Source organism: Penicillium daleae (assembly GCF_028827525.1).
Source record: "Penicillium daleae strain IBT 16125 chromosome Unknown utg000008l_segment0_segment0, whole genome shotgun sequence".
NCBI lineage: Eukaryota > Fungi > Ascomycota > Eurotiomycetes > Eurotiales > Aspergillaceae > Penicillium > Penicillium daleae.
The window spans coordinates 6,710,720-6,729,186 of record NW_026623156.1 but is presented as its reverse complement, the minus strand read 5'-3'; the positions used below and the strand labels follow the sequence as shown (position 1 = coordinate 6,729,186).

General features: G+C 51.6%; 9 protein-coding genes across 9 annotated transcripts; 4 read left to right on the top strand and 5 right to left on the bottom strand.

Annotated features, from left to right (window-relative positions):
- Window positions 1-1,545: 1,545 nt before the first annotated feature.
- Window positions 1,546-3,067, top strand: N7458_010911 (serine/threonine-protein kinase; the record flags this gene model as incomplete). The annotated part of the gene is made up of 2 exons (XM_056914293.1): window positions 1,546-2,143; window positions 2,355-3,067. The coding sequence occupies 2 exons, from the start codon at window positions 1,546-1,548 to the stop codon at window positions 3,065-3,067; spliced, it is 1,311 nt and encodes a 436-aa protein (XP_056763142.1).
- Window positions 3,068-4,754: 1,687 nt separating this feature from the next.
- N7458_010910 (SDR family NAD(P)-dependent oxidoreductase) lies at window positions 4,755-6,021 on the bottom strand (the record flags this gene model as incomplete). The annotated part of the gene is made up of 4 exons (XM_056914292.1): window positions 4,755-5,130; window positions 5,207-5,358; window positions 5,487-5,674; window positions 5,850-6,021. The coding sequence occupies 4 exons, from the start codon at window positions 6,019-6,021 to the stop codon at window positions 4,755-4,757; spliced, it is 888 nt and encodes a 295-aa protein (XP_056763141.1).
- A 489-nt stretch (window positions 6,022-6,510) lies between these two features.
- Window positions 6,511-7,858, bottom strand: N7458_010909 (Zn(II)2Cys6 transcription factor domain-containing protein; the record flags this gene model as incomplete). The annotated part of the gene is made up of 2 exons (XM_056914291.1): window positions 6,511-7,418; window positions 7,501-7,858. The coding sequence occupies 2 exons, from the start codon at window positions 7,856-7,858 to the stop codon at window positions 6,511-6,513; spliced, it is 1,266 nt and encodes a 421-aa protein (XP_056763140.1).
- A 1,277-nt stretch (window positions 7,859-9,135) lies between these two features.
- N7458_010908 (hemolysin III family protein) lies at window positions 9,136-10,095 on the bottom strand (the record flags this gene model as incomplete). The annotated part of the gene is made up of 1 exon (XM_056914290.1): window positions 9,136-10,095. The coding sequence occupies one exon, from the start codon at window positions 10,093-10,095 to the stop codon at window positions 9,136-9,138; it is 960 nt and encodes a 319-aa protein (XP_056763139.1).
- Window positions 10,096-11,170: 1,075 nt separating this feature from the next.
- Window positions 11,171-12,185, top strand: N7458_010907 (uncharacterized protein; the record flags this gene model as incomplete). Its single annotated transcript, XM_056914289.1, has 2 exons — window positions 11,171-11,256; window positions 11,312-12,185. 2 exons carry the CDS (start codon window positions 11,171-11,173, stop codon window positions 12,183-12,185), a joined length of 960 nt encoding a protein of 319 aa, XP_056763138.1.
- A 226-nt stretch (window positions 12,186-12,411) lies between these two features.
- On the bottom strand, window positions 12,412-13,694 carry N7458_010906 (uncharacterized protein; the record flags this gene model as incomplete). The annotated part of the gene is made up of 2 exons (XM_056914288.1): window positions 12,412-12,606; window positions 12,660-13,694. 2 exons carry the CDS (start codon window positions 13,692-13,694, stop codon window positions 12,412-12,414), a joined length of 1,230 nt encoding a protein of 409 aa, XP_056763137.1.
- Window positions 13,695-14,203: 509 nt separating this feature from the next.
- N7458_010905 (dolichyl-phosphate beta-D-mannosyltransferase) lies at window positions 14,204-15,005 on the top strand (the record flags this gene model as incomplete). The annotated part of the gene is made up of 2 exons (XM_056914287.1): window positions 14,204-14,307; window positions 14,372-15,005. 2 exons carry the CDS (start codon window positions 14,204-14,206, stop codon window positions 15,003-15,005), a joined length of 738 nt encoding a protein of 245 aa, XP_056763136.1.
- A 316-nt stretch (window positions 15,006-15,321) lies between these two features.
- N7458_010904 (uncharacterized protein) lies at window positions 15,322-16,411 on the bottom strand (the record flags this gene model as incomplete). The annotated part of the gene is made up of 2 exons (XM_056914286.1): window positions 15,322-16,305; window positions 16,358-16,411. The coding sequence occupies 2 exons, from the start codon at window positions 16,409-16,411 to the stop codon at window positions 15,322-15,324; spliced, it is 1,038 nt and encodes a 345-aa protein (XP_056763135.1).
- A 444-nt stretch (window positions 16,412-16,855) lies between these two features.
- On the top strand, window positions 16,856-17,827 carry N7458_010903 (alpha/beta fold hydrolase; the record flags this gene model as incomplete). The annotated part of the gene is made up of 1 exon (XM_056914285.1): window positions 16,856-17,827. One exon carries the CDS (start codon window positions 16,856-16,858, stop codon window positions 17,825-17,827), a length of 972 nt encoding a protein of 323 aa, XP_056763134.1.
- Window positions 17,828-18,467: the final 640 nt, after the last annotated feature.

Below are 18,467 nucleotides of genomic sequence, written 5' to 3'. Positions count from 1 at the left end.
AGATGGAACCCAGATGGAGCCCCGATGAGGTCGACTGGACTCTTGAGAAGGGGGAGCATGATGAATCCAGTGTGGTGGCGGGAACTCGACCAGGGGGGACGAGGATCGAGCCCATTGAGAGAGTTTGAGGGAGGGAGGCTAGTAGACAGACTGACTGGGGTTGAGTACACAAACTGGAAGGAGTCAAGAAACAGACTGGAGAGACTAGTGGACGATGATGAGAATGAGCGATGGAAAGTGGATGAGAAAGTGCAGGGTGGCTGTGGTGTTAAGCGCTGGCGTTGATCAGGATTCTGCCTATTACCACTGCCAATCATGGTTGGACTTGTACCGTCTTCTCAGGCCAAAACTCCCCCAAAATAGGGGGCGAGGCAAAGGCCCCAGTGGCCCAGTCTGTGCCAGTCGATCGTTATGTGCGACTGCCCCCAGGCCCACCCAATCACCACCGGCAGGTGGCGTCTGCACGACCTGCGCCAGGCCCGTTGGGGATTGGTGTTGACCGAGGAAAAGGAGCGTGAGTGGGAAGGTTGGAAAGTTAGTCACTGCACACCGCCAACCGAAGCCAACAGTCGCCAACAGTACGGACACTAGGTACGGAGTACATCCAGTTGACTCTCGAGTTGGTGGTACATCCAGTACTCTTCCAAGTATCGACAAGAGGACAACGTTCGAAGGGCAGGCCATGTGGAGGCAGTCAGCCCAAGTCAGCCTAGTGGACGGAGTCCTTGTCCAGTCGTCCAGTCGTCCAGTCGTCCAGGACTACGGAGACAGTACTACCGTACTCCTCCAGTAAGTATATACTGGATATCTCCACGCACTCATCCACATCATCGATCTTATTTTTATCAACGCCCCTCTCCTGGCCTCCTCCTCCTCCTCCCGTTGCCTTCGCCCGCCCCATAAACAATCAAACCATCATACCCGCTGCATCTCCTCCTCCTTATCCTCGACTTCTCGACTTCCTCTATCCTTTCTTTTCTACTTCCTCCCTCCTTCTTCCTCTTCTATACATCTCTCCCTCTTTTCTCGCTCCCTCTCTCTCTCCTTCCTTTTGATCTCACCCGTTGACTAGCAATCTTGGTGTGATACCTTCCGGTTGATCTACCTTATTGTTATTTTTTTATTTTATTTATTCTTCGTTGCTCCCACTCTCTGGACTATTCCTATCGGCCTTCCCATCTTGGACCATCACTCTCCCGGGAATGGATTTCAACCTGTGAACTCTCTGGAGTATTTTGGAACCCCCCAAACTTGCCAACCCAAAAAGATACCACAATCCCTGGACTCCGATTTATTGCTATTGCCACTGGTTTACCTTGGACCTCGATCCCTTGGACACGACCCGTTGTTTTGTCAACACTTGCCACTCGACCATCTATCCCGGAAGATCAAACCTGAACTCTCATCCCCAGGAGTAAACCATTATTTTGGATCTTCCCTGTTCGACTATATCTACTCTTCTCCCCTTCCCTTCTACCCTCCCTTGTTTCCCCCTTGGACATACCACGTTGGGACGATCCTCCGGATAGATACACAATTCAGAATATGTATCCGACCGAACTACCAACGCCTCCCCTCTCGCCCGTCCCCCGCTGCTATGCTCCCGAGGACCGATTAGGATTCATCTTGGCCAACCGGCTGGAACTCACTGGGATCCTCGGTGTCGGTGCCTATGGAGTTGTATATACTGCCTTGGACATCCACACGCATATCCAATATGCCGTCAAGGCCCTCAACAAGTCTGGGCTGGATCCCCGACAACTCAAATATCAACAGCGCGAAATTCGTCTCCACCACCAGGCCAGCCAACATCCCAATGTGGTCTCCCTTGTTCGCATCATGGATTCCGTGGACTGTACCTACGTCGTGATGGAGTTTTGCCCCGAGGGCGACTTGTTCTCCAGCATCACCGACAAGGGCCACTTTGTCGGGAATGACCCCTTGGTCAAGCGTGTGTTCCTCCAACTCCTGGATGCCGTACAGTTCTGCCATTCCATGGGGATTTACCACCGGGATCTGAAGCCGGAGAACGTTCTGGTGACCGACCAGGGCATGACGGTCAAGCTCGCCGACTTTGGCCTCGCGACCGAGGATTACTTCACCTCGGACTTTGGTTGCGGTTCCACTTTCTACATGTCGCCTGGTAAGTGTGTCTTGACCCTTGACACTTGATGCCGTGTCTTGGGATCCTTTTTTTTTTTTTTTGTTTTTGAGCCCCGCCATTAGGGTTGCTTTCCTGAAGCACCCTTTTGACGTCTCTTGTTCTCTCTCTTCGTCTTCTCGTTCCCCCCCCCCCCCCCCCCCCCCCCCTTCTCATCTGAAACGGTCATCCTAATATACCCGTAACATCACAGAATGTCAACAATCCCACCCCCGCCCCTTGTCCTGCTACGCCTCGGCCGCCAATGACGTCTGGAGTCTTGGTGTGATGCTGGTCAACCTGACTTGTGGTCGCAACCCCTGGAAGCGCGCCTCGCTCGAGGATTCCACTTTCCGGGCCTACCTCAAGGATCCATTCTTCCTCAAGTCCATCTTGCCCCTGTCCACGGAGATGGTCTACATTCTGAGCCGTGTCTTTGAGCGCGACCCAGCCAAGAGGATCACCATCCCGGAACTGCGACAGCTGATCGTGGACTGCCCCCGGTTCACCGACTCAGTTATGACTACAGCCCCGGCCCCAGCTCAACCGTCCCCAGTCCAGGTTCTGCAACCCCAGGTCCAGGTCCCCACTGCCTGGGACCGTCTTCAAGGCCCTATTCCCTATTCTCAGGTTCCGTTCACTATGCCCGTGGATCTGGATCACCAGCAGCTTCCTATGCATGCCCAACCTTCCGGATCGTCCTCGGATTCCTCGCACTACTCGGACTTTTCCGAGTCTGCAGTTTCCGACACGTCTGCCCTCACCGAGGACTACTCTGATTACTCCGACTACAATTGTATGTCGCCAGTTTCCTCGGAGCAGGTGCAAGTACCCGACTGCAAGGTTGTCTTCCCTCATCCCATCTGCGTGGAGCACCCCGTTCCCGTGGATGTCTTCGCTGCTGGCGCCCCAATCCAGGTTTGCTGAACGGCTGGAGGGCCACCTCAACACTACTGTACGACTTTTTCTCTTGGACTCCCTACAATTCCCTTTTAACGCAGCTTCACGATCTCACGCCTTCGCCCCACCCCTATTCCCCGGATTTGATTTTCCTGTGCGTCTGGAGTTATATTCGAAGCATCTCGGTTGCTTCGCTCTTCTATTTGGATTGTTCCATCTTCAAAAGCTGCCGCGCAACAAAAAAAAAGTGTGCTTGCCGAGGATGATCAATCCCCATTCCCATTTGGAGTCTCGGCCACCAGCTCCTATTCCTTATGACCCTTTTTAATTACCTGGACATATTTACCGTTTCTCTTGCCCCCCTGGATTATACCCAACGACTTGGCCCAGTGACCGTGTGACTTTTTGACTGGATCCCACACCGCTGGCAATTATCCTGTCCTGTCCCCGCCGGACAGGACAGGATGGAGTTTTTTTTTCCCTTTCTACTGTTTTAATATTTGCCAGTTATTGGCCGGATGGTTGTTTCGATTGACCCTTTTTTTCACTTGACACATATTGGCATAATATATTGGGAGACTCGTGTGAAAGAAGACAGACAGAACCCTTGGGTTGGGCTGTTGTCGACATCTCTTTCTGGAATTGGAAATTTGACCTTGTGCACAGGCTGTTCAGGCGTTGGCTATTTCGCTTTCTGCACCTCGTCTGAAACGGGCTGTCTTTCCCGCCGTTCATACTTTTTTCGTCTTTTTCTGTCTACGATTTCATGGGTGGTGATCAGATATGATCTTCTCGGCTTTTCTGTGTGTCTTGGATTCGCATATGCATAGACTTTTGTTTTCGCGGCATGGCTGGTTTGGATTCGGATTCGGATCTGGATGCGATATATTGGGATTGGGATTTTGTTTACTATTTATGATATGATACCTCGAAGACTCTATGAAGCGAAGTGAACAAACAAATGCATCTCATCTATTGTTCGAATACCTATCAAATTCACTATCTCACTAATACCCACCATATAACCATCCTCCGATACCTTACCTGATATGATGCGACAATCTCTCCCAGTCTTACTTCTACCCTTCGGTGCAACGTTGCGCCTGTCCTACAGTCCCTCCAAGATCCCTGTATGCCACACCTCGAGGAGAGCGGCGAACCCGACGAGCACTACCCCAAACCTGCGGCACGTCTCGTGACCCTACTCTCCTCGAATCGAGGCAAGCTTCAGATTTCCAGATGGCACTCGTGTCACCGTCAGACCGTTACAGCTACCGTTGCTATTATCGTTGGACTCTGTGAGACCTTGCGAACGCTAGCCACCTGCATTAGCTAAATAGGTCTGGTGCTGTGGCAGATTTGTGTCTATACCAGGACGTGAGCTTGGCGAGCTTCGTTGCGTGGAACTGTATGTGTGATGAAAGCTGACGTTGAAACATAAGTAAAGAAGTACACAAGGACATTGGGTAGTTCAATAGCTTAAGTAGGTATGACCGTTGAACCTGAATAAGAATTCCACGTTGTGCCAGGCAAGCTTTTCTAGATGTAGAATGGAGGAGACCCTGTAACTTTTTCCGTTGTAGCTTTAAGATGGCGTGGTATAATTGACCTAAACCCACCAATAAAATAATTCATCGCCCTCCCACAGGCTACAGTACATACACAGCCAACATCACCTACATCCCTTCCATTTCCACCACCCCAATTATCATATTTACATGTTCCTCCCACCAGTAACACGAATAGTCTCGCCATTAACATACGAGAAATATGGACTAGCAACACCCAACACCGCCCTCGCCGCCTCCTCGGGACTCGCAGGCCGGCGCAGCGGGATATCCGGGTACGCTGCAGCAGCATCATCACCCTTCCTCGAATCCAACTGCTTGCCCGGAATTCCCAGCGCAACCTTAGTACCATCAGGGGCGGTGATAAACGCCCCGGCCTCCTTGGCAGCTGTCAGACGGGTAGTCACGAAACCGAAGGCAATAGTGTTAGAGCGGACGCCAAAGGCCGGACCCCATTCTTTGGCGATGGTGCGGGTCAGACCGACGACGCCGGCTTTGGCCACGGCGTAGTTGGCTTGGCCGCTGTAGGAAGGAACGGTGTTAGTATTGATATTAGGTGAGGGTGATTAGGGAAGGGTAGGTAGGACGTGGTACGTACGCATTGCCGTGGATACCGCTCGTGCTGCTGATGTTGATGATGACTCGGGGCTCCTTGTCCTTGACGCGGAAGTACGGCGCTGCAGTACGTACGAGGCGGAATGGCGCGGTGTTGTGCACGGCCAACATGGTGTCCCATTGCTTATCGGTCATCTGTGTGGGTGGGAGGAGTGAAATAGTCAGCATATCAATGCATGTATATACTAGCATTTGCCAAATCCATTTTGTTACTGGGAGGCCAGGCTTTCCTGGTACAATACCCCAGTGAGGCAGAAACTAACCTTGTGAATCACTCCATCCCAGGTAAACCCGGCATTATTAATGATGATGTGAATCTTGCCACCGCCAAACTCGGCCGTCCGCTTCACCAGCGTCTCGACGTAACTCGCGTCCGTGATATCTCCGACGACGGCCAGCGCACGCCCGGGCTCGGCGGCGTTGATAGCGTCAGCAACGGCACTCGCCTTCTCTGTGGATGAATTAGCTCTGAACTTGACCTTTCAAATTGCCGCAAACCCCCTCATCTTTGAATGTAGATGCCAGGGTGGATACACTAGCATCAAGCCAACGCTGATGCTTGTCTCGCCTTGTGCGGGGAGGGTAGTCATCAACCGGTGTCGGTTGTCAGTCAGGGTCACACGTACTGCTGTCAATATCAGCAACCACCACCTTGGCACCTTCATTGGCAAAGAGTCGTGCCGCTTCGGCGCCGATGCCTTGTCCCGCACCGGTGATGATGGCTACTTGGCCGGCAAGCATGCCAGCCGGGTAGTTGAGGTGCTTGTTGACCTGGTTGAGACGGTCGGAGGGGGCCATGGTTGTGTAGTATCTTGTTCTGCTCTGGTTTCCTTTTTGTGCAGTGCCTTGACTTTTTGTTAAACTGTGGGTTTGGCAGGCGTGAGGGGAAACAGGACGGATGGGGTCTTATACAGTGTGGTCAAAGTGCAGGTTGCGAGCTAACTCGGTCCAGAAATGCCGAGGCTCGCCGCGGACCGAAAGTGTGGGGTTGGGGTTAAGGCCGGAGATAGTATGGGACACACATAGGCAGTAACACTGAACATACTATGCAAAACAACGTAATACTAAGGTTATGCAGGAGCATCATATAGGCTATTTGAATACTTAAACATTCAATTCGTCTGACTAGCCTACCTGCGCGTACTGTCGAGCTCCTGGGAATCAAACGGTTCAATTGACTTTCCGTCCGCAACTGGCCCTCCCCGGCATAGAATACAAATTGCAAAAACAAATCATTCCAATCATCATAAGCCTACCGGCTCATGCTAATATGTTTAAATCCAAGACTTAAAGAGACTCCTCCGCATATTTGGATCCGCAAATGCATTCATTCGCCGAGACGGACCGAAGAAATGCATCTACAGTTGCTTTGTAGCCCGCGACGATGGGCAGCAGACCAGTGCTCTCAGAATCATTCTGACTCAGTAACTCGGGGTCGATGTCGGGAAAAGGGGTAAAGAGACTGCCTGGAGAGGACCAGGGCCGATGATCGGCCTCTCCAGTAATCTCCTTTGCCACAGTCGAGCTCTCCGCGTCCAGATACGATGAATTGACCGACGTTGTGAGAAGGGAAAGCAACTCTCTACACTGCAGGAGTAGTCCCCGTAGTAGGAAAGTGCGTATTTGGTGATTTTCCTCGTGGCAAACCTCATAGTATCCGTACCTGATATCAACCCCGTAATCTGCCTGTGGAGCTCGAGAAATCTCCCGCGATATCCAATACTCGAACAGCTGCAGGGTCAAGTTCAGTACCGAAATAAGAAGCAGCAGATTGGAACTATCCTTGGCGCATATCCTGCACTGTAAGAAGATTTGTCCAGCACAAAAGGTTGCTTTCATTGTCTGCAAGCTGTGATCGAAGCGGAGTGGCTGGGACTCGACGAGTAGTTGATTGAGCCGGTTCATATGGAACAACTGCATATCCACACATTCGCACGATGCTAGGCCTGTATGAGGGGAAGACACGGAACCGCTAAGTGGCGGGCTTGTCATACCATCTCCCAGTGGATCCGATGCGAGAAACGTGGGTGTCACTGGAGTTTGCGGGTACCCCAGACCGACAGAGAGGGGAGGGCAAGCGTCCACAAAGTCCGCGAAGGGTGAACCACCTATTGCTGTCATTTGTGGAGGACATATGGGTGTATCCAATGCTACATTGCTAAGACCTCGCGGGCTGTTCCAAAGACTCGATGGGCCTTGAATCAAACAGACCTTTGTGTCCCAACGGGGACAGAGAAATTAGCTTGAATGCATCAGATGAGAATAACAGATAATCACCTACATCGTCATCGATAATCGGCTCACTCAAATGCGTTGAATAGCCCGTGGTCACAAGTGGCTCACGATCTATACTGGGAGGCCCCAGCTGACTACCACGATATCCCCGAACAGGCGACTTTTCTTCCGGTAACTGACCCAATTTCCTCAGTGTCGCTCGGTTTTTACTACCTTTTGGTTTGCCGGAGCGATTGGCGAATCCATACTGACATTGCAGCCCGTTCCGGAGGCAGCGAGTGCATACGTTCTTGCCGGACAGATTGCACTTGACCTTGGATTGTCTGCAATTCTCGCATGCGGTTCGGAGTTTCGGTGCGTCGCCTCCCACAAGCTGGGCTCCAATTGAGTCGGCAATCATCTGGTGTGACAGTGAAGGTGCCGCGAGGGGGTTGTCGTGATGGTGGTTGAAGCGAGGGGCCTCTCTTTTCCAGCCAACATGGGGTCTACCAAATGTGAGGATAAGGATGATCGGCAGTAAGCAGGATGAAGCAGTGACTGCAATATTGGAAAGATGCAACGAAAAAAAGAAGGATATTCGGCTAGATATATAAGGTATACATCCACGTAGCGATTATACAAGATACCCAGCATGGACTTGTATAGATCAACACGTGTAGAGTCTTTCCATACCATCCCTTCGTGCCCGCGGCCTGGCAGGTTCTCGTCTATATAAATTCATCAAGCTCGAATAAGCTCAAGATTCATGCCCGAAAGATCCAACCATCTCAGGAATGTCACACTCCCATTTTGGAGCCCTCTCCCGACGCCAGCCGCAATGGAGGCGTCAGCCGCTGTGAAACCCTAGGTGTTCCCATCTGATCAACCTCGCATGCGGGTGCCAACTGGCACGTTCAAAAGGGTTCTTCCAACATCCCCCGGCCGTTGTACTGACTAAGACAACCCGAGGGTACGCAGGTTCTGATATCTGACCGGAACGAGGATAGAGGGAAGCGAAGGCGACTCGAGTGGATGCTCCAGTTGCTCCCCCTGGAGTTTGGCCCGATTCTGTAGAAAACACAATGGACCTTGATAGGCGTCTGCTGGATTGCGCTCTTTGCCCCTCTCCGTTCCTTGGTTCGATTGCTGTCTTTGGAAACACCCAAAGGGTCCCACACGTCGTACACTGATGCAATCGCACCCGGCCACTGGAGATTTCAGCGGCATCAGCATTTCCACTTTGTATTTCATCGTGGAGAGCCCTACGGGCGCCGCGCCGTTGGACTTATCATGGCTGCAGCTGATTTGTCACCAGTAAGACCTGACACTTCACCCCGGTTTTCCCCTCCAATTGAAAATCCAGGGACTCCAGAAAAAAACGAGAGTCCCATGTGAATGCCACGGAACCCTTGGGTCCGTCTTGACTCGGCTGACCGGACGCACAACGCCAGAGGCTGTCCACCGCTAATTCTCATCGTGGTCATTGTTGCACATCACGAACCGGGTGCTCGTCAGCTGGGAACCACAAAGACCTTTCCAGACCTGGATCAACCCGCGGCAGGACATGAGAACGTCTCTCTTGTAAACACCGCAGGTTCAGTGTGTCATCATATGTTACCCAAGAGCCATGAGCCTGTTGTCCAACTTTGCCCCCAAGCTCCAGCCCCCTTCTCGCCTCTCATGGATGTTCGTCACGACTCAGCCGCGTAAAATCCGACAAACCTCGGCACTCCCGCTGTGCCGATAATCAAATGCCTTCAGCAGCCCCGTCAGATGGGCCACCGCAGCGCATACCACTAGCACATGAAAAATCTGATGCGAGTGGCCAAAGAGATCAAACAGGCCCGGTCGCAGCCGTTCCGGCACGCGTGCTGCATAGATACCCGCACCGAGAATGTACAAAAAGCCTTGAAGCAGCAGCCAGCCAAGACCGATCTGCTGGCGCATGCGATCCACCCCGAAGAGAGCCACCCCGTGAAGTACGGGGAAGATGGCCGACAGGCCCATCCCGACAAACATGGCTGCACGAAAGGGTCGCCAGCGGGGAGTTCGGAACTGGGGCATAATGGAAACAAACACGCAGCCTAACCCGATGCTACAGATCATAGTCCAATATCGATGTTGGAGCGTGGGAACGCAGTAAAACCCATAGAAGACACTGGGTACGAAGCTACCCACGATGAGGCCGACGATGCCGATGTAGTCGAGAGCATTCCCGATACGTGCCACGCGGGGCGAATGATTCGAGATTGTGTGGTAGGTGGCGGACATCCCAAGGCAGAAAGAAGCCCCAGCAAAAAAACAGGCAAAAGCGACGATATCCGAATCATCTGCGGTCTCATAGCGAGGCGCGAGAATGCGATATAGCTGATACCCGGCCGGGATAGCCGCTAAGCCCGGTAGTAGATGCGTATAGATGTTCACCGACTCATTGTGAAGGTAGCTCAGAGACTGGAACGAGGCTAGAAAGGAAGATGAGGCTGGTCGGTATCCCGTGTGGATATGATGATTATCGCGCTGCCAATGGGGTAGATCATCCCAATGAAGCAATTTCTTCATGACCTTGGGTGGCACCTCCAGGACCGAGTTAGCCACTTCAGCGGTCTGGCTTCTCGTATCTCGGGGTTTCTCCTGAACAGAACGGCGTTGGCGAGACATCTTGTCACTTCACATGCAAGTCAGATGCAAGGCTGAAAGCCGGGCTATGTTAAAGTCGACAAATCGGCAGATCAGCCTCGAGATATGCAAGGTAGGTAAGCAAACAAACGGGTTTGCGTAAGTCTGTAGTCTATCAAATTCCAATGAGAAGCAGAACGAAGAAAGAGAGAAAGTGGGAATCTATATACAAAAGGGAGCGTTGAGTAGTTGGGGACTCCACAAGATTTGCCTCGTTGGGAACCTCGGTGCAAATGAGTCAAACATTGTTACGCCACGAAAATAAGGCCACCTCGGTACATACTTAGTAAGCACATGTGAATTCATCCCCGCCATGTCAGCCCTGGAATTATCGGCCAGACACCTAAGGCACAAAGCATCTCTCGTTGCCTTCTCCTTATGCTTAGCGGACCAGGATCGTCAGGATCTCATTTCCACCTTAGCCGACGACTCTTTACGGACATGGTATTAACGGATTCTAGATAGCGAACAACGCACGCAGAGAGGCAAGGTTTTCAAGCTAAGGTACCCACTAAGGTTCATGAAACGTCTTCGACAGTTAGCGACGCTAGTTAGTAGTCAGGAAACAAAGCCCAACTCCACTGTGGACTGGATGATGCGGCATTATGTCAGTGACACTACTGCAGGGAATCTCCGGCGACTTCGATACGGATGCACGTGGGTTAATCGTTGCATATCCAAATTGCTAGATCAAAACTGGGGGTTTAAGAGCTGGGAAGCCTTCCTTTTATGTTGGTGTTTTCTATCTAGAAGTAGCTTCTTGACGCTGATCATTCAAGTACCTGGATCTATTCAACAATACGGAAGATTTGCGACCACGAAGAACACTTATGAAGCCTCTATAACAGACATGGGGACCCCTGAGCTGGCACTTCCAATCGAGGATGGCTTCATTCCATACGTATACTTCCAAGGCGGTCAACAGAATCCTATCTGGTTCACTATCTTCACATGACATAACTGTTGCATCTGGCGCTATGACCTCCGCACTTTGTAGTTTGTAGCAGCAGCGGCCCGCTTCCTCCCCGCGCAACTGTCCCTCGTGCCCTCACGCGCAATGCAGTCCAGGGCGCAGGGAAGCCGGTTGAAGCCGGTGGCCGACTCGCTAGAAAATGTCGGATTCGTGTCCAAGGGAGATAAGAAGTACGGCTGCCAGCCAAGACCCCATTGGCATATTCACTAACAGGGTGTATGGCAGGCTTCTCACTTTCCAAGCTCAACACGAGTACTATGACAAGATCGTGGCGCGGTATATGAAGTTTTGCGCCGATCACTCAAAAGACCTCAACGCTGCTTTCACATCCCTTCCTACGAGCGCCTCGAACGATGCGACCTCGAATCCCCCAGCCGCCCTGCCTTCCTCGAAACGAAACCCCGCAGACAAAAGCATCCCCCCACCTTCATCAGAACTATCCACCCTCCTACTCTCACTGCGCAAGCTCCGTGAAGCCACTCTTGCCACCGCTTCAGAGACACCTATTGATTTCACCCAGCGTGTCCACATATTTTCCATTCGCCTGTCCATACGCGCCCAACACCCTCCCTCATACTTCCCATCTTTGCGCTACAGCCTCGATAGGCTACACTCACGATCGCACCCGCTGCCGGACTCCGAGGTGAAAGAGATAGTCTCGTACTTGATCCTCGACTATGCCTGTCGACAAGACGACATGGTCTCGGCCTTTGAGCTACGCGCCCGTGCACGCAAGGAGTTCGCGTTCTCCGATAAATCCATTGACCGGGCTCTTGACGCATTGATGCACGATAACTGGATCGTGTTCTGGCGAGTGCGCAAGATGGTGGATTCGTATATGCAGGCAGTGATGGACTGGGCGGTGGATCGAGTCCGGAGACACGCGCTCAAGGCTGTTGGTAGTGCGTACCTCAATGTCCATGTGAGCTGGATTGTTGGCGGTTGCACAGGCCACGACGAGAGCTGGACGTGGGAAAAGCTGGTTGATGTCGAGAAACTCGGCTGGGAGAAGGAAGGCGAGAAGATTGTCATTAGACGACCGAAGACGCGGGCTCCTGCGAAGCCGGAGCCAGCGCAGCCGAGTACAGTGAGCTCTTAAGACTGCTTGTACAGTGCATTCTTGGCGTTTTTTGTGTCTGTTTTGCATGGATTTGGATGCATGGTGTTCAGTGTGAAAAGGGTTGCCCTCTATGTTTATTCCTATCGGCTTGGCATTCATTCATGGAGTTGGGCATTATTATTCGCATGGGCGCTTGATATAGGAAGGAGGTTGGACTCAATCCATTCGAGACCTGAATTTGTCATATCATGCTTGTTCAGTCGTGTCATAGCTTAAAGTCAGTATTGGGCCGGTCTAAATTGGTCTGGCCAGATACTGGTTGCTCTGCGATGGTAGCAGCCAGTTGCCCCTTCAGTTTCCCAGCACTATCTGAACAGAGCTCATAGACCGTTGAAAGGTTGAAAATAAGGCTGCCAAAGGACTGGCTGGCGGAGACCTGGGCCTCTAGGAGCTGGCGGGCCTAGTGTTCTGTCAGTGAGTGGATTTTAGCAGAGAAGAGATTGCTTGACATACCTCGTCCAGTCTTCCAGAATATAGAAGACACACGGCCAAATTTTGCCCGACGAGAGCATTATCTGACCTTTGTGTGTCCTCGTAAAGAGCTCGCCACTCAGTTACTGCGTCTTGATAGCGACCTTCTGACATGCTCAGAAGCGGCTTCAAGAGAGCCGCCTCCTTCGACTCGCGGGAATCACCAAAAGCTCGTTCCGCGGCATCAAGGTCACCTATTCGCAAGAACAGAAGTGCCTTTCTTAGCTTCATAGCCTCTGTATCCTCATTTGAGGCCTGGAGAGCCTCGAGTGATCGTTTCGCCGCATCTAGGTCGCCCATTTCTACCAGTGCATTGACGCTTCGGATCCCAAGATCTGCCAGTCTCTCTCTCCAAATCTTTCGTTCAGCCTCACTGCTTTCTTTCTTCATGATTTCCCTTCGTGCTTCCAGGCCAATCTCATACAAGCCGCCAATACTCCTACGGGAGTCCCCGAATCCAATGCTCTGAAGTCGCACCGCCAATATTCGAAGTGGCCATGGCACAATGTGGCGAGGAAGGTGCGGATAAGGCTTTTCATGCTGTTTACCAACCTCGGAGTCGTCGAAACTGGAGTCAATGTAGTAGAATGTGGAATTGAGATCCTCCAGAGCCTTGGACTCCTGGGCTGCCAGCACTGTGTTCCCACATAACTCCAGGCAAGCTAGGCGCGTGTAAAACAAGGAGAATATCAATCTGATATCCGTAGGCGAGATCAAGGAGGACGTCAGGATAGAGCTGGCGAACTGTGCGGCGACGAGAAAACGACCTTCGGAGAGTAGCTTCTCCAGGAGACCGAGGGAGGATGAGAGTGGTTCGCCAGGGTTTAGAACAAGGAACTCGGAGCGGAGCGGTGGAGGTATATCAACATGTGAAAGAGGATGAAATATATTATGGCGAAGGAGGAATGAGAGATCCTTGCCGAGAGTTTCAGGCAGGTCATCTGGAGCCAGAGGGTCTAGTTCGTGGAAAGAAGAACAGGAGAGGCCGTCGTTCCGAGGAAGTGTATGTTTTTCCATGGTTGGGGAGATGGATAATGTCGAGATTGAGAGTGGGCTAGTTCCATTATGTCAGATCCGCTTTATGATTTCAACGCCATAGGTACATTGCTCACCCGTCTGATACATCCAAAGGACCGCGTGTTGAGCTGCGGGGTCGTGAAGCTGATATGGTCAGCACCGTGATCAGGAAGTCGACAGAAATACCACTGATAATGGCAGACTCACATCTAGATGCATTGCGTTGATGCAAAGCTGGTGAAGCCATCTTTGTATTGAGGTAAGCGACTAAAGATGAGCAGGCCGAACGAGTTCAAGAAGTCGGGGAAAGCTCGTGGGACGCGATAAGCTATCGGATTCTGCCCAAGGCGGTGGACTCCGGATCTGGCGAGTTGGCGCGTCTGGGGGTTCTCAACGGAGCTACAAGCTGTTAGCCATTCGCTCCCTATTCATTTCTTTTCTCTATTTCTGAATTGCGCCTGTCCTGGAGACATCCACTGAACTCCAATTTTTTTGATTTACTCGGAAAAATGGCTGCCACCAAGACCAAGTACTCGGTCATTCTGCCCACCTACAATGAACGGCGCAACCTCCCTATCATCACCTGGTTGATCCAGAGGACCTTCACTGAGAAGTAAGGACCACCAATTGCACCCAGGGAAAGATATGAAAATACTGATGTCCTCATTTGACTATAGCAACCTCGATTGGGAAATTATTGTTGTTGACGATGGCTCCCCTGACGGTACCCTCGACATCGCCAAGCAGCTCCAGCGCCTCTATGGCCCCGAACACATCATCCTCAAGCCCCGCCAGGGCAAGCTCGGCCTGGGAACCGCCTACGTTCACGGTCTGCAGTTCGCTTCCGGCAACTTCATTATCATCATGGACGCCGATTTCAGCCACCACCCCAAGTTCATCCCGGAGATGATCAGGATCCAGAAGGAGACGGACGCGGATATTGTCACCGGCACGCGATATGCGAACCGTGGTGATATCAAGGGTGGTGTTTATGGCTGGGACCTCTTCCGCAAGTTCACCTCGCGCACGGCCAATCTGATCGCCGACGTCATGTTGATGCCTGGGGTCAGCGATCTCACGGGTAGTTTCCGTCTTTACAAGAAGCAGGTGCTGGAGAAGGTCATCACCAGCACTCAGAGCAAGGGTTACAGCTTCCAGATGGAGATGATGGTTCGCGCTAAGGCGATGGGCTACAAGGTTCAGGAATGCCCTATCACCTTTGTAGACCGCCTGTATGGTGAAAGTAAGCTCGGCGGATCCGAGATCGTTGAGTACCTCAAGGGCGTGTTCAACCTGTGGCTGAAGGTCTAACCCTTTTCACCAAGGTGTTTGTGTGAACCGAATGGCTTGAAAGGATCCCTGCGCTTTTATTCGGACCCTATCTGCTGAAAACGTTGCCCACAGATGGACATCGTCCGAGTCTCCTTATACCCCATCTATTACCTCGTCTCTCCTTACAAATTTCTGTGGCTATTGGGTGGTGTTTGCATGTCTCGCAATTTTTTACGTGTTGGTAGAATACAATATTTGTTGGTTCCCCTGTGTGGGTTGTAATATCATCAAAATGATCTGACGGCTTCCAAAGTTCCCGTAGTATCAATCTCGTTCATTTACCATGTCACTCGCTTCAGATACTTTTCAAATACCGGAGGACGCGGTCAAGCAGATCCTTCTGGCCTCTGTCCTTGACATTGTGACTGGCGCCAGGAACCACGCCGCTGGTTTCCATATCCCACTTGGCACCTCCAGCCTCGGTGGCCTGCTTCCACCGTCCCATCAAGTTTTCTTTGTCTACCCATGACGGGCAGTATTCATCGCTGCCAGAGTATAGCACACACAACTTTGATTGCAAAATACCGCGCGATCCAATGGCCCCGAAGGTCTCCCCAAGACACTTATCACTCAGATCGGAGCTAAAGAGATCATCATCCGACGGGCTCGCCGGGCTGTCTGGGCTGGCGAGGCTAAGGAACCTGCGAGCACTGAGCGGCGCATCACCAGGTAGGCCGACCTTTGCGATCATGTTCATTGGAAGAATAGAATCCGTCCCATCATGGGCCAATGGCTGAGTTTTGGCAGCGTTCACCAGCCGGTCATAGGCATCTCGTGTTTCGTTTGGATTGTGAGCAGATTTGATAATATCGAGAATAGCTTCGCGGTCAGAGACAGGAGCTTGCATGATTGCGCCATCTAGCTCCGGGCGAACAATGTACTGAAGTCCCATATCGAATTTAGTCTTCGGCAGAGGGTTAGGTGCATGAAGATAATGTAGGACATCCTGACTGCCCGTTGAGTGACCCATGATCGCGATCTTACACGACACTGAGGGTGCCCCGGGCGTTTGATCGGCTTTCAGGTCTCGGATGAATTGCACACATTTGCCAAGCTCCTCCACGTCCCTGTCGAGACTGCTGGTTCCGAATCCATTGTAGGAAGAGGTCAAAAGGACGGAGAATAGTGACCAATTCGTTTCTTCCAGAGCTTCTGCAAGTTTTGATACATAAGGGACTGTACAGAATCCATCGGTCAGTCCGCCCACGAAAATCAAGCTATTTGGCTTGCTGCTCGCCTTGGTGGGCGACATGAACTCAAAGGCTACGAGCCTGGGAGCCTACAAGGGTCAGCTCAATTGCTTCGCTGGAATGAAGCAGGACGGGTCATACATATTCGTGGAGAACACCACGATGTGACAATCCACGATTGGGGTTCGAAGACATTGTTTCTAGCAACAACGCGAATAACCGTCAAGAGTTGGAGGATGAGAGGAAGGCGGCGGGGCGATTGATGATTGACGTACCCGGCCCACCGTGGGGCTCAACGCCAATCCATCATCCTTGAAAGGACACTCGGCATGACATTTGAATTTCAGCTGTTTATCACATCTGAATTCGATCAGGACAGGTACCAGATGAGGAAGAACCCCGTATTTTGTGGCTTTGCTTAGCTGCTGTTTAGCTCTGAAAGATCCCCGAACCTTCGCTGATGTCAGCCAACAAAACGGGATCTCCTTTCTAGCTTGGGGGCCAGACGCTTGTCTTGGGGCGGGCTTGGCCTGAACACGGACCTTAGTTGAGCCCGGACAGATGCTTACAGATGGAGGTCCTTGAAGAGTCATGCGTCGCCTGGTTGGACGACTTCGTTCCACCGTAAGACCGCCCACCATGAATGCCGCCCCAGGACTTCTTCCACCACTGCTTCGCGGTTATAGAGGAAACTCGATCCGCCTTGTCAGCACTGCGGCCACTACCAGTGGACGTGAAAGTCAGACTATGTGCCTACCCGATGGCCGTACTCTAGGATTCGCTGAGCATGGGCGATCCAGTGACTACCCGCTTCTCTTCATGCATGGATACCCCAGCTCGCGCCTCGAGACGCTAGGTATGGATGAAATAGCCCAGCGCCATAATATTCGCATCATCTCACCAGATCGCAATGGCTATGGTCTTACAACTTTTGATCCCAATCGCAAGATCCTGGATTGGCCAGCTGATGTTCAAGCATTGACCCAGCATCTTGGGTTGACCCGCTTTGCAGTCCTCGGCGGTTCTGGTGGGAGTCCATACACCTTAGCATGTGCATATCGCTTGCCCCCAGAGATGCTCTCAGCAGTTGGAATAATGGGTGGTGCAGGTCCATGGGAGGCAGGGGCTCACCACATGTCTCTACCATACCGAATTAGTGCTTTCACGGCACACTCTTGGCCCTCTGCCTATGGAGGGGTCCTCGGTCTTCTACTCTGGATCCTGAGGAGGGCCTTGTCGTCGCCTTCTGCAATTAAGCAGATAGATGATGCGCTCGCTAAAAATGTGGGAGAACAGGCATCAGACAAACCTGCTGCTGAGTTAAGGGAAACCATAGCTCGCCAGATATTGGAAGCTTTCCGCCAGGGTACAGGCCCAGCTGTGTACGACGCTCAACTGCTGACATCCAGCTGGGGTATCAAATTTGAGGATGTGACTTACAACAAGATTAGAATTTGGCATGGAACAAAGGATGTAAATGCACCGGTCGAGATGATGCGGTATCTTGCAGAGCGTCTCCCTCACTGCGAGCTAAAGGAGTTTCCTGAGGCCACACATTTTACACTCCAGCGCTACCTTGACCAGATTCTTTCGGAAATGGTTCCAAAATAATGTGGTGTTGCGGGTCTTGCGCAAATAAATTTCTATTGACCCCTAGGGAGTTTTGAACCCTGACGAAGGATCTCGTTCGTGGGATCCAGGCTTCATGTACGATAGAAACAAATATCTCCACTCAATAGGTTGACCAACGTTCATCTACTAACTAGGATAATTTAATCTCGCTACTCTAGACATAGCAAGAATAGAAAGTAGAATTGGTTTGCGTAAACATGCATACCAATCGTGGGCGATCAGATCATCCGTACTTGAAAAGGTACTATTATGGCACAGCTCCAGACATACTTATACAAAAGACCAAAAGAATATGACGGAACTCAGTCAGCCTGAGAACAGTATATAACTAATCAGCGCACTTGACCTTAGCAGAACGAATCATAAAAGGCAATCTGGAAGAACAAAATGGCTAGTCATCCATCATCCCCAAACAAAATTTGCCCATGATATCACCTTTGTATTATATTCTCCAGAATTAATGTGTCCGAGATCTTGAGATAAAAACAGCCCCTTGAGGAAAACCATTTTCCCAGACGACCAGACGAGGTCTGCTTTACTTTGTCTTATGGACGCATCCTGATCGGGGATAGCGCCATCCCAAGCTTCCCGCGAGCGCTGTGGGTGAGCTGCCTCAGGC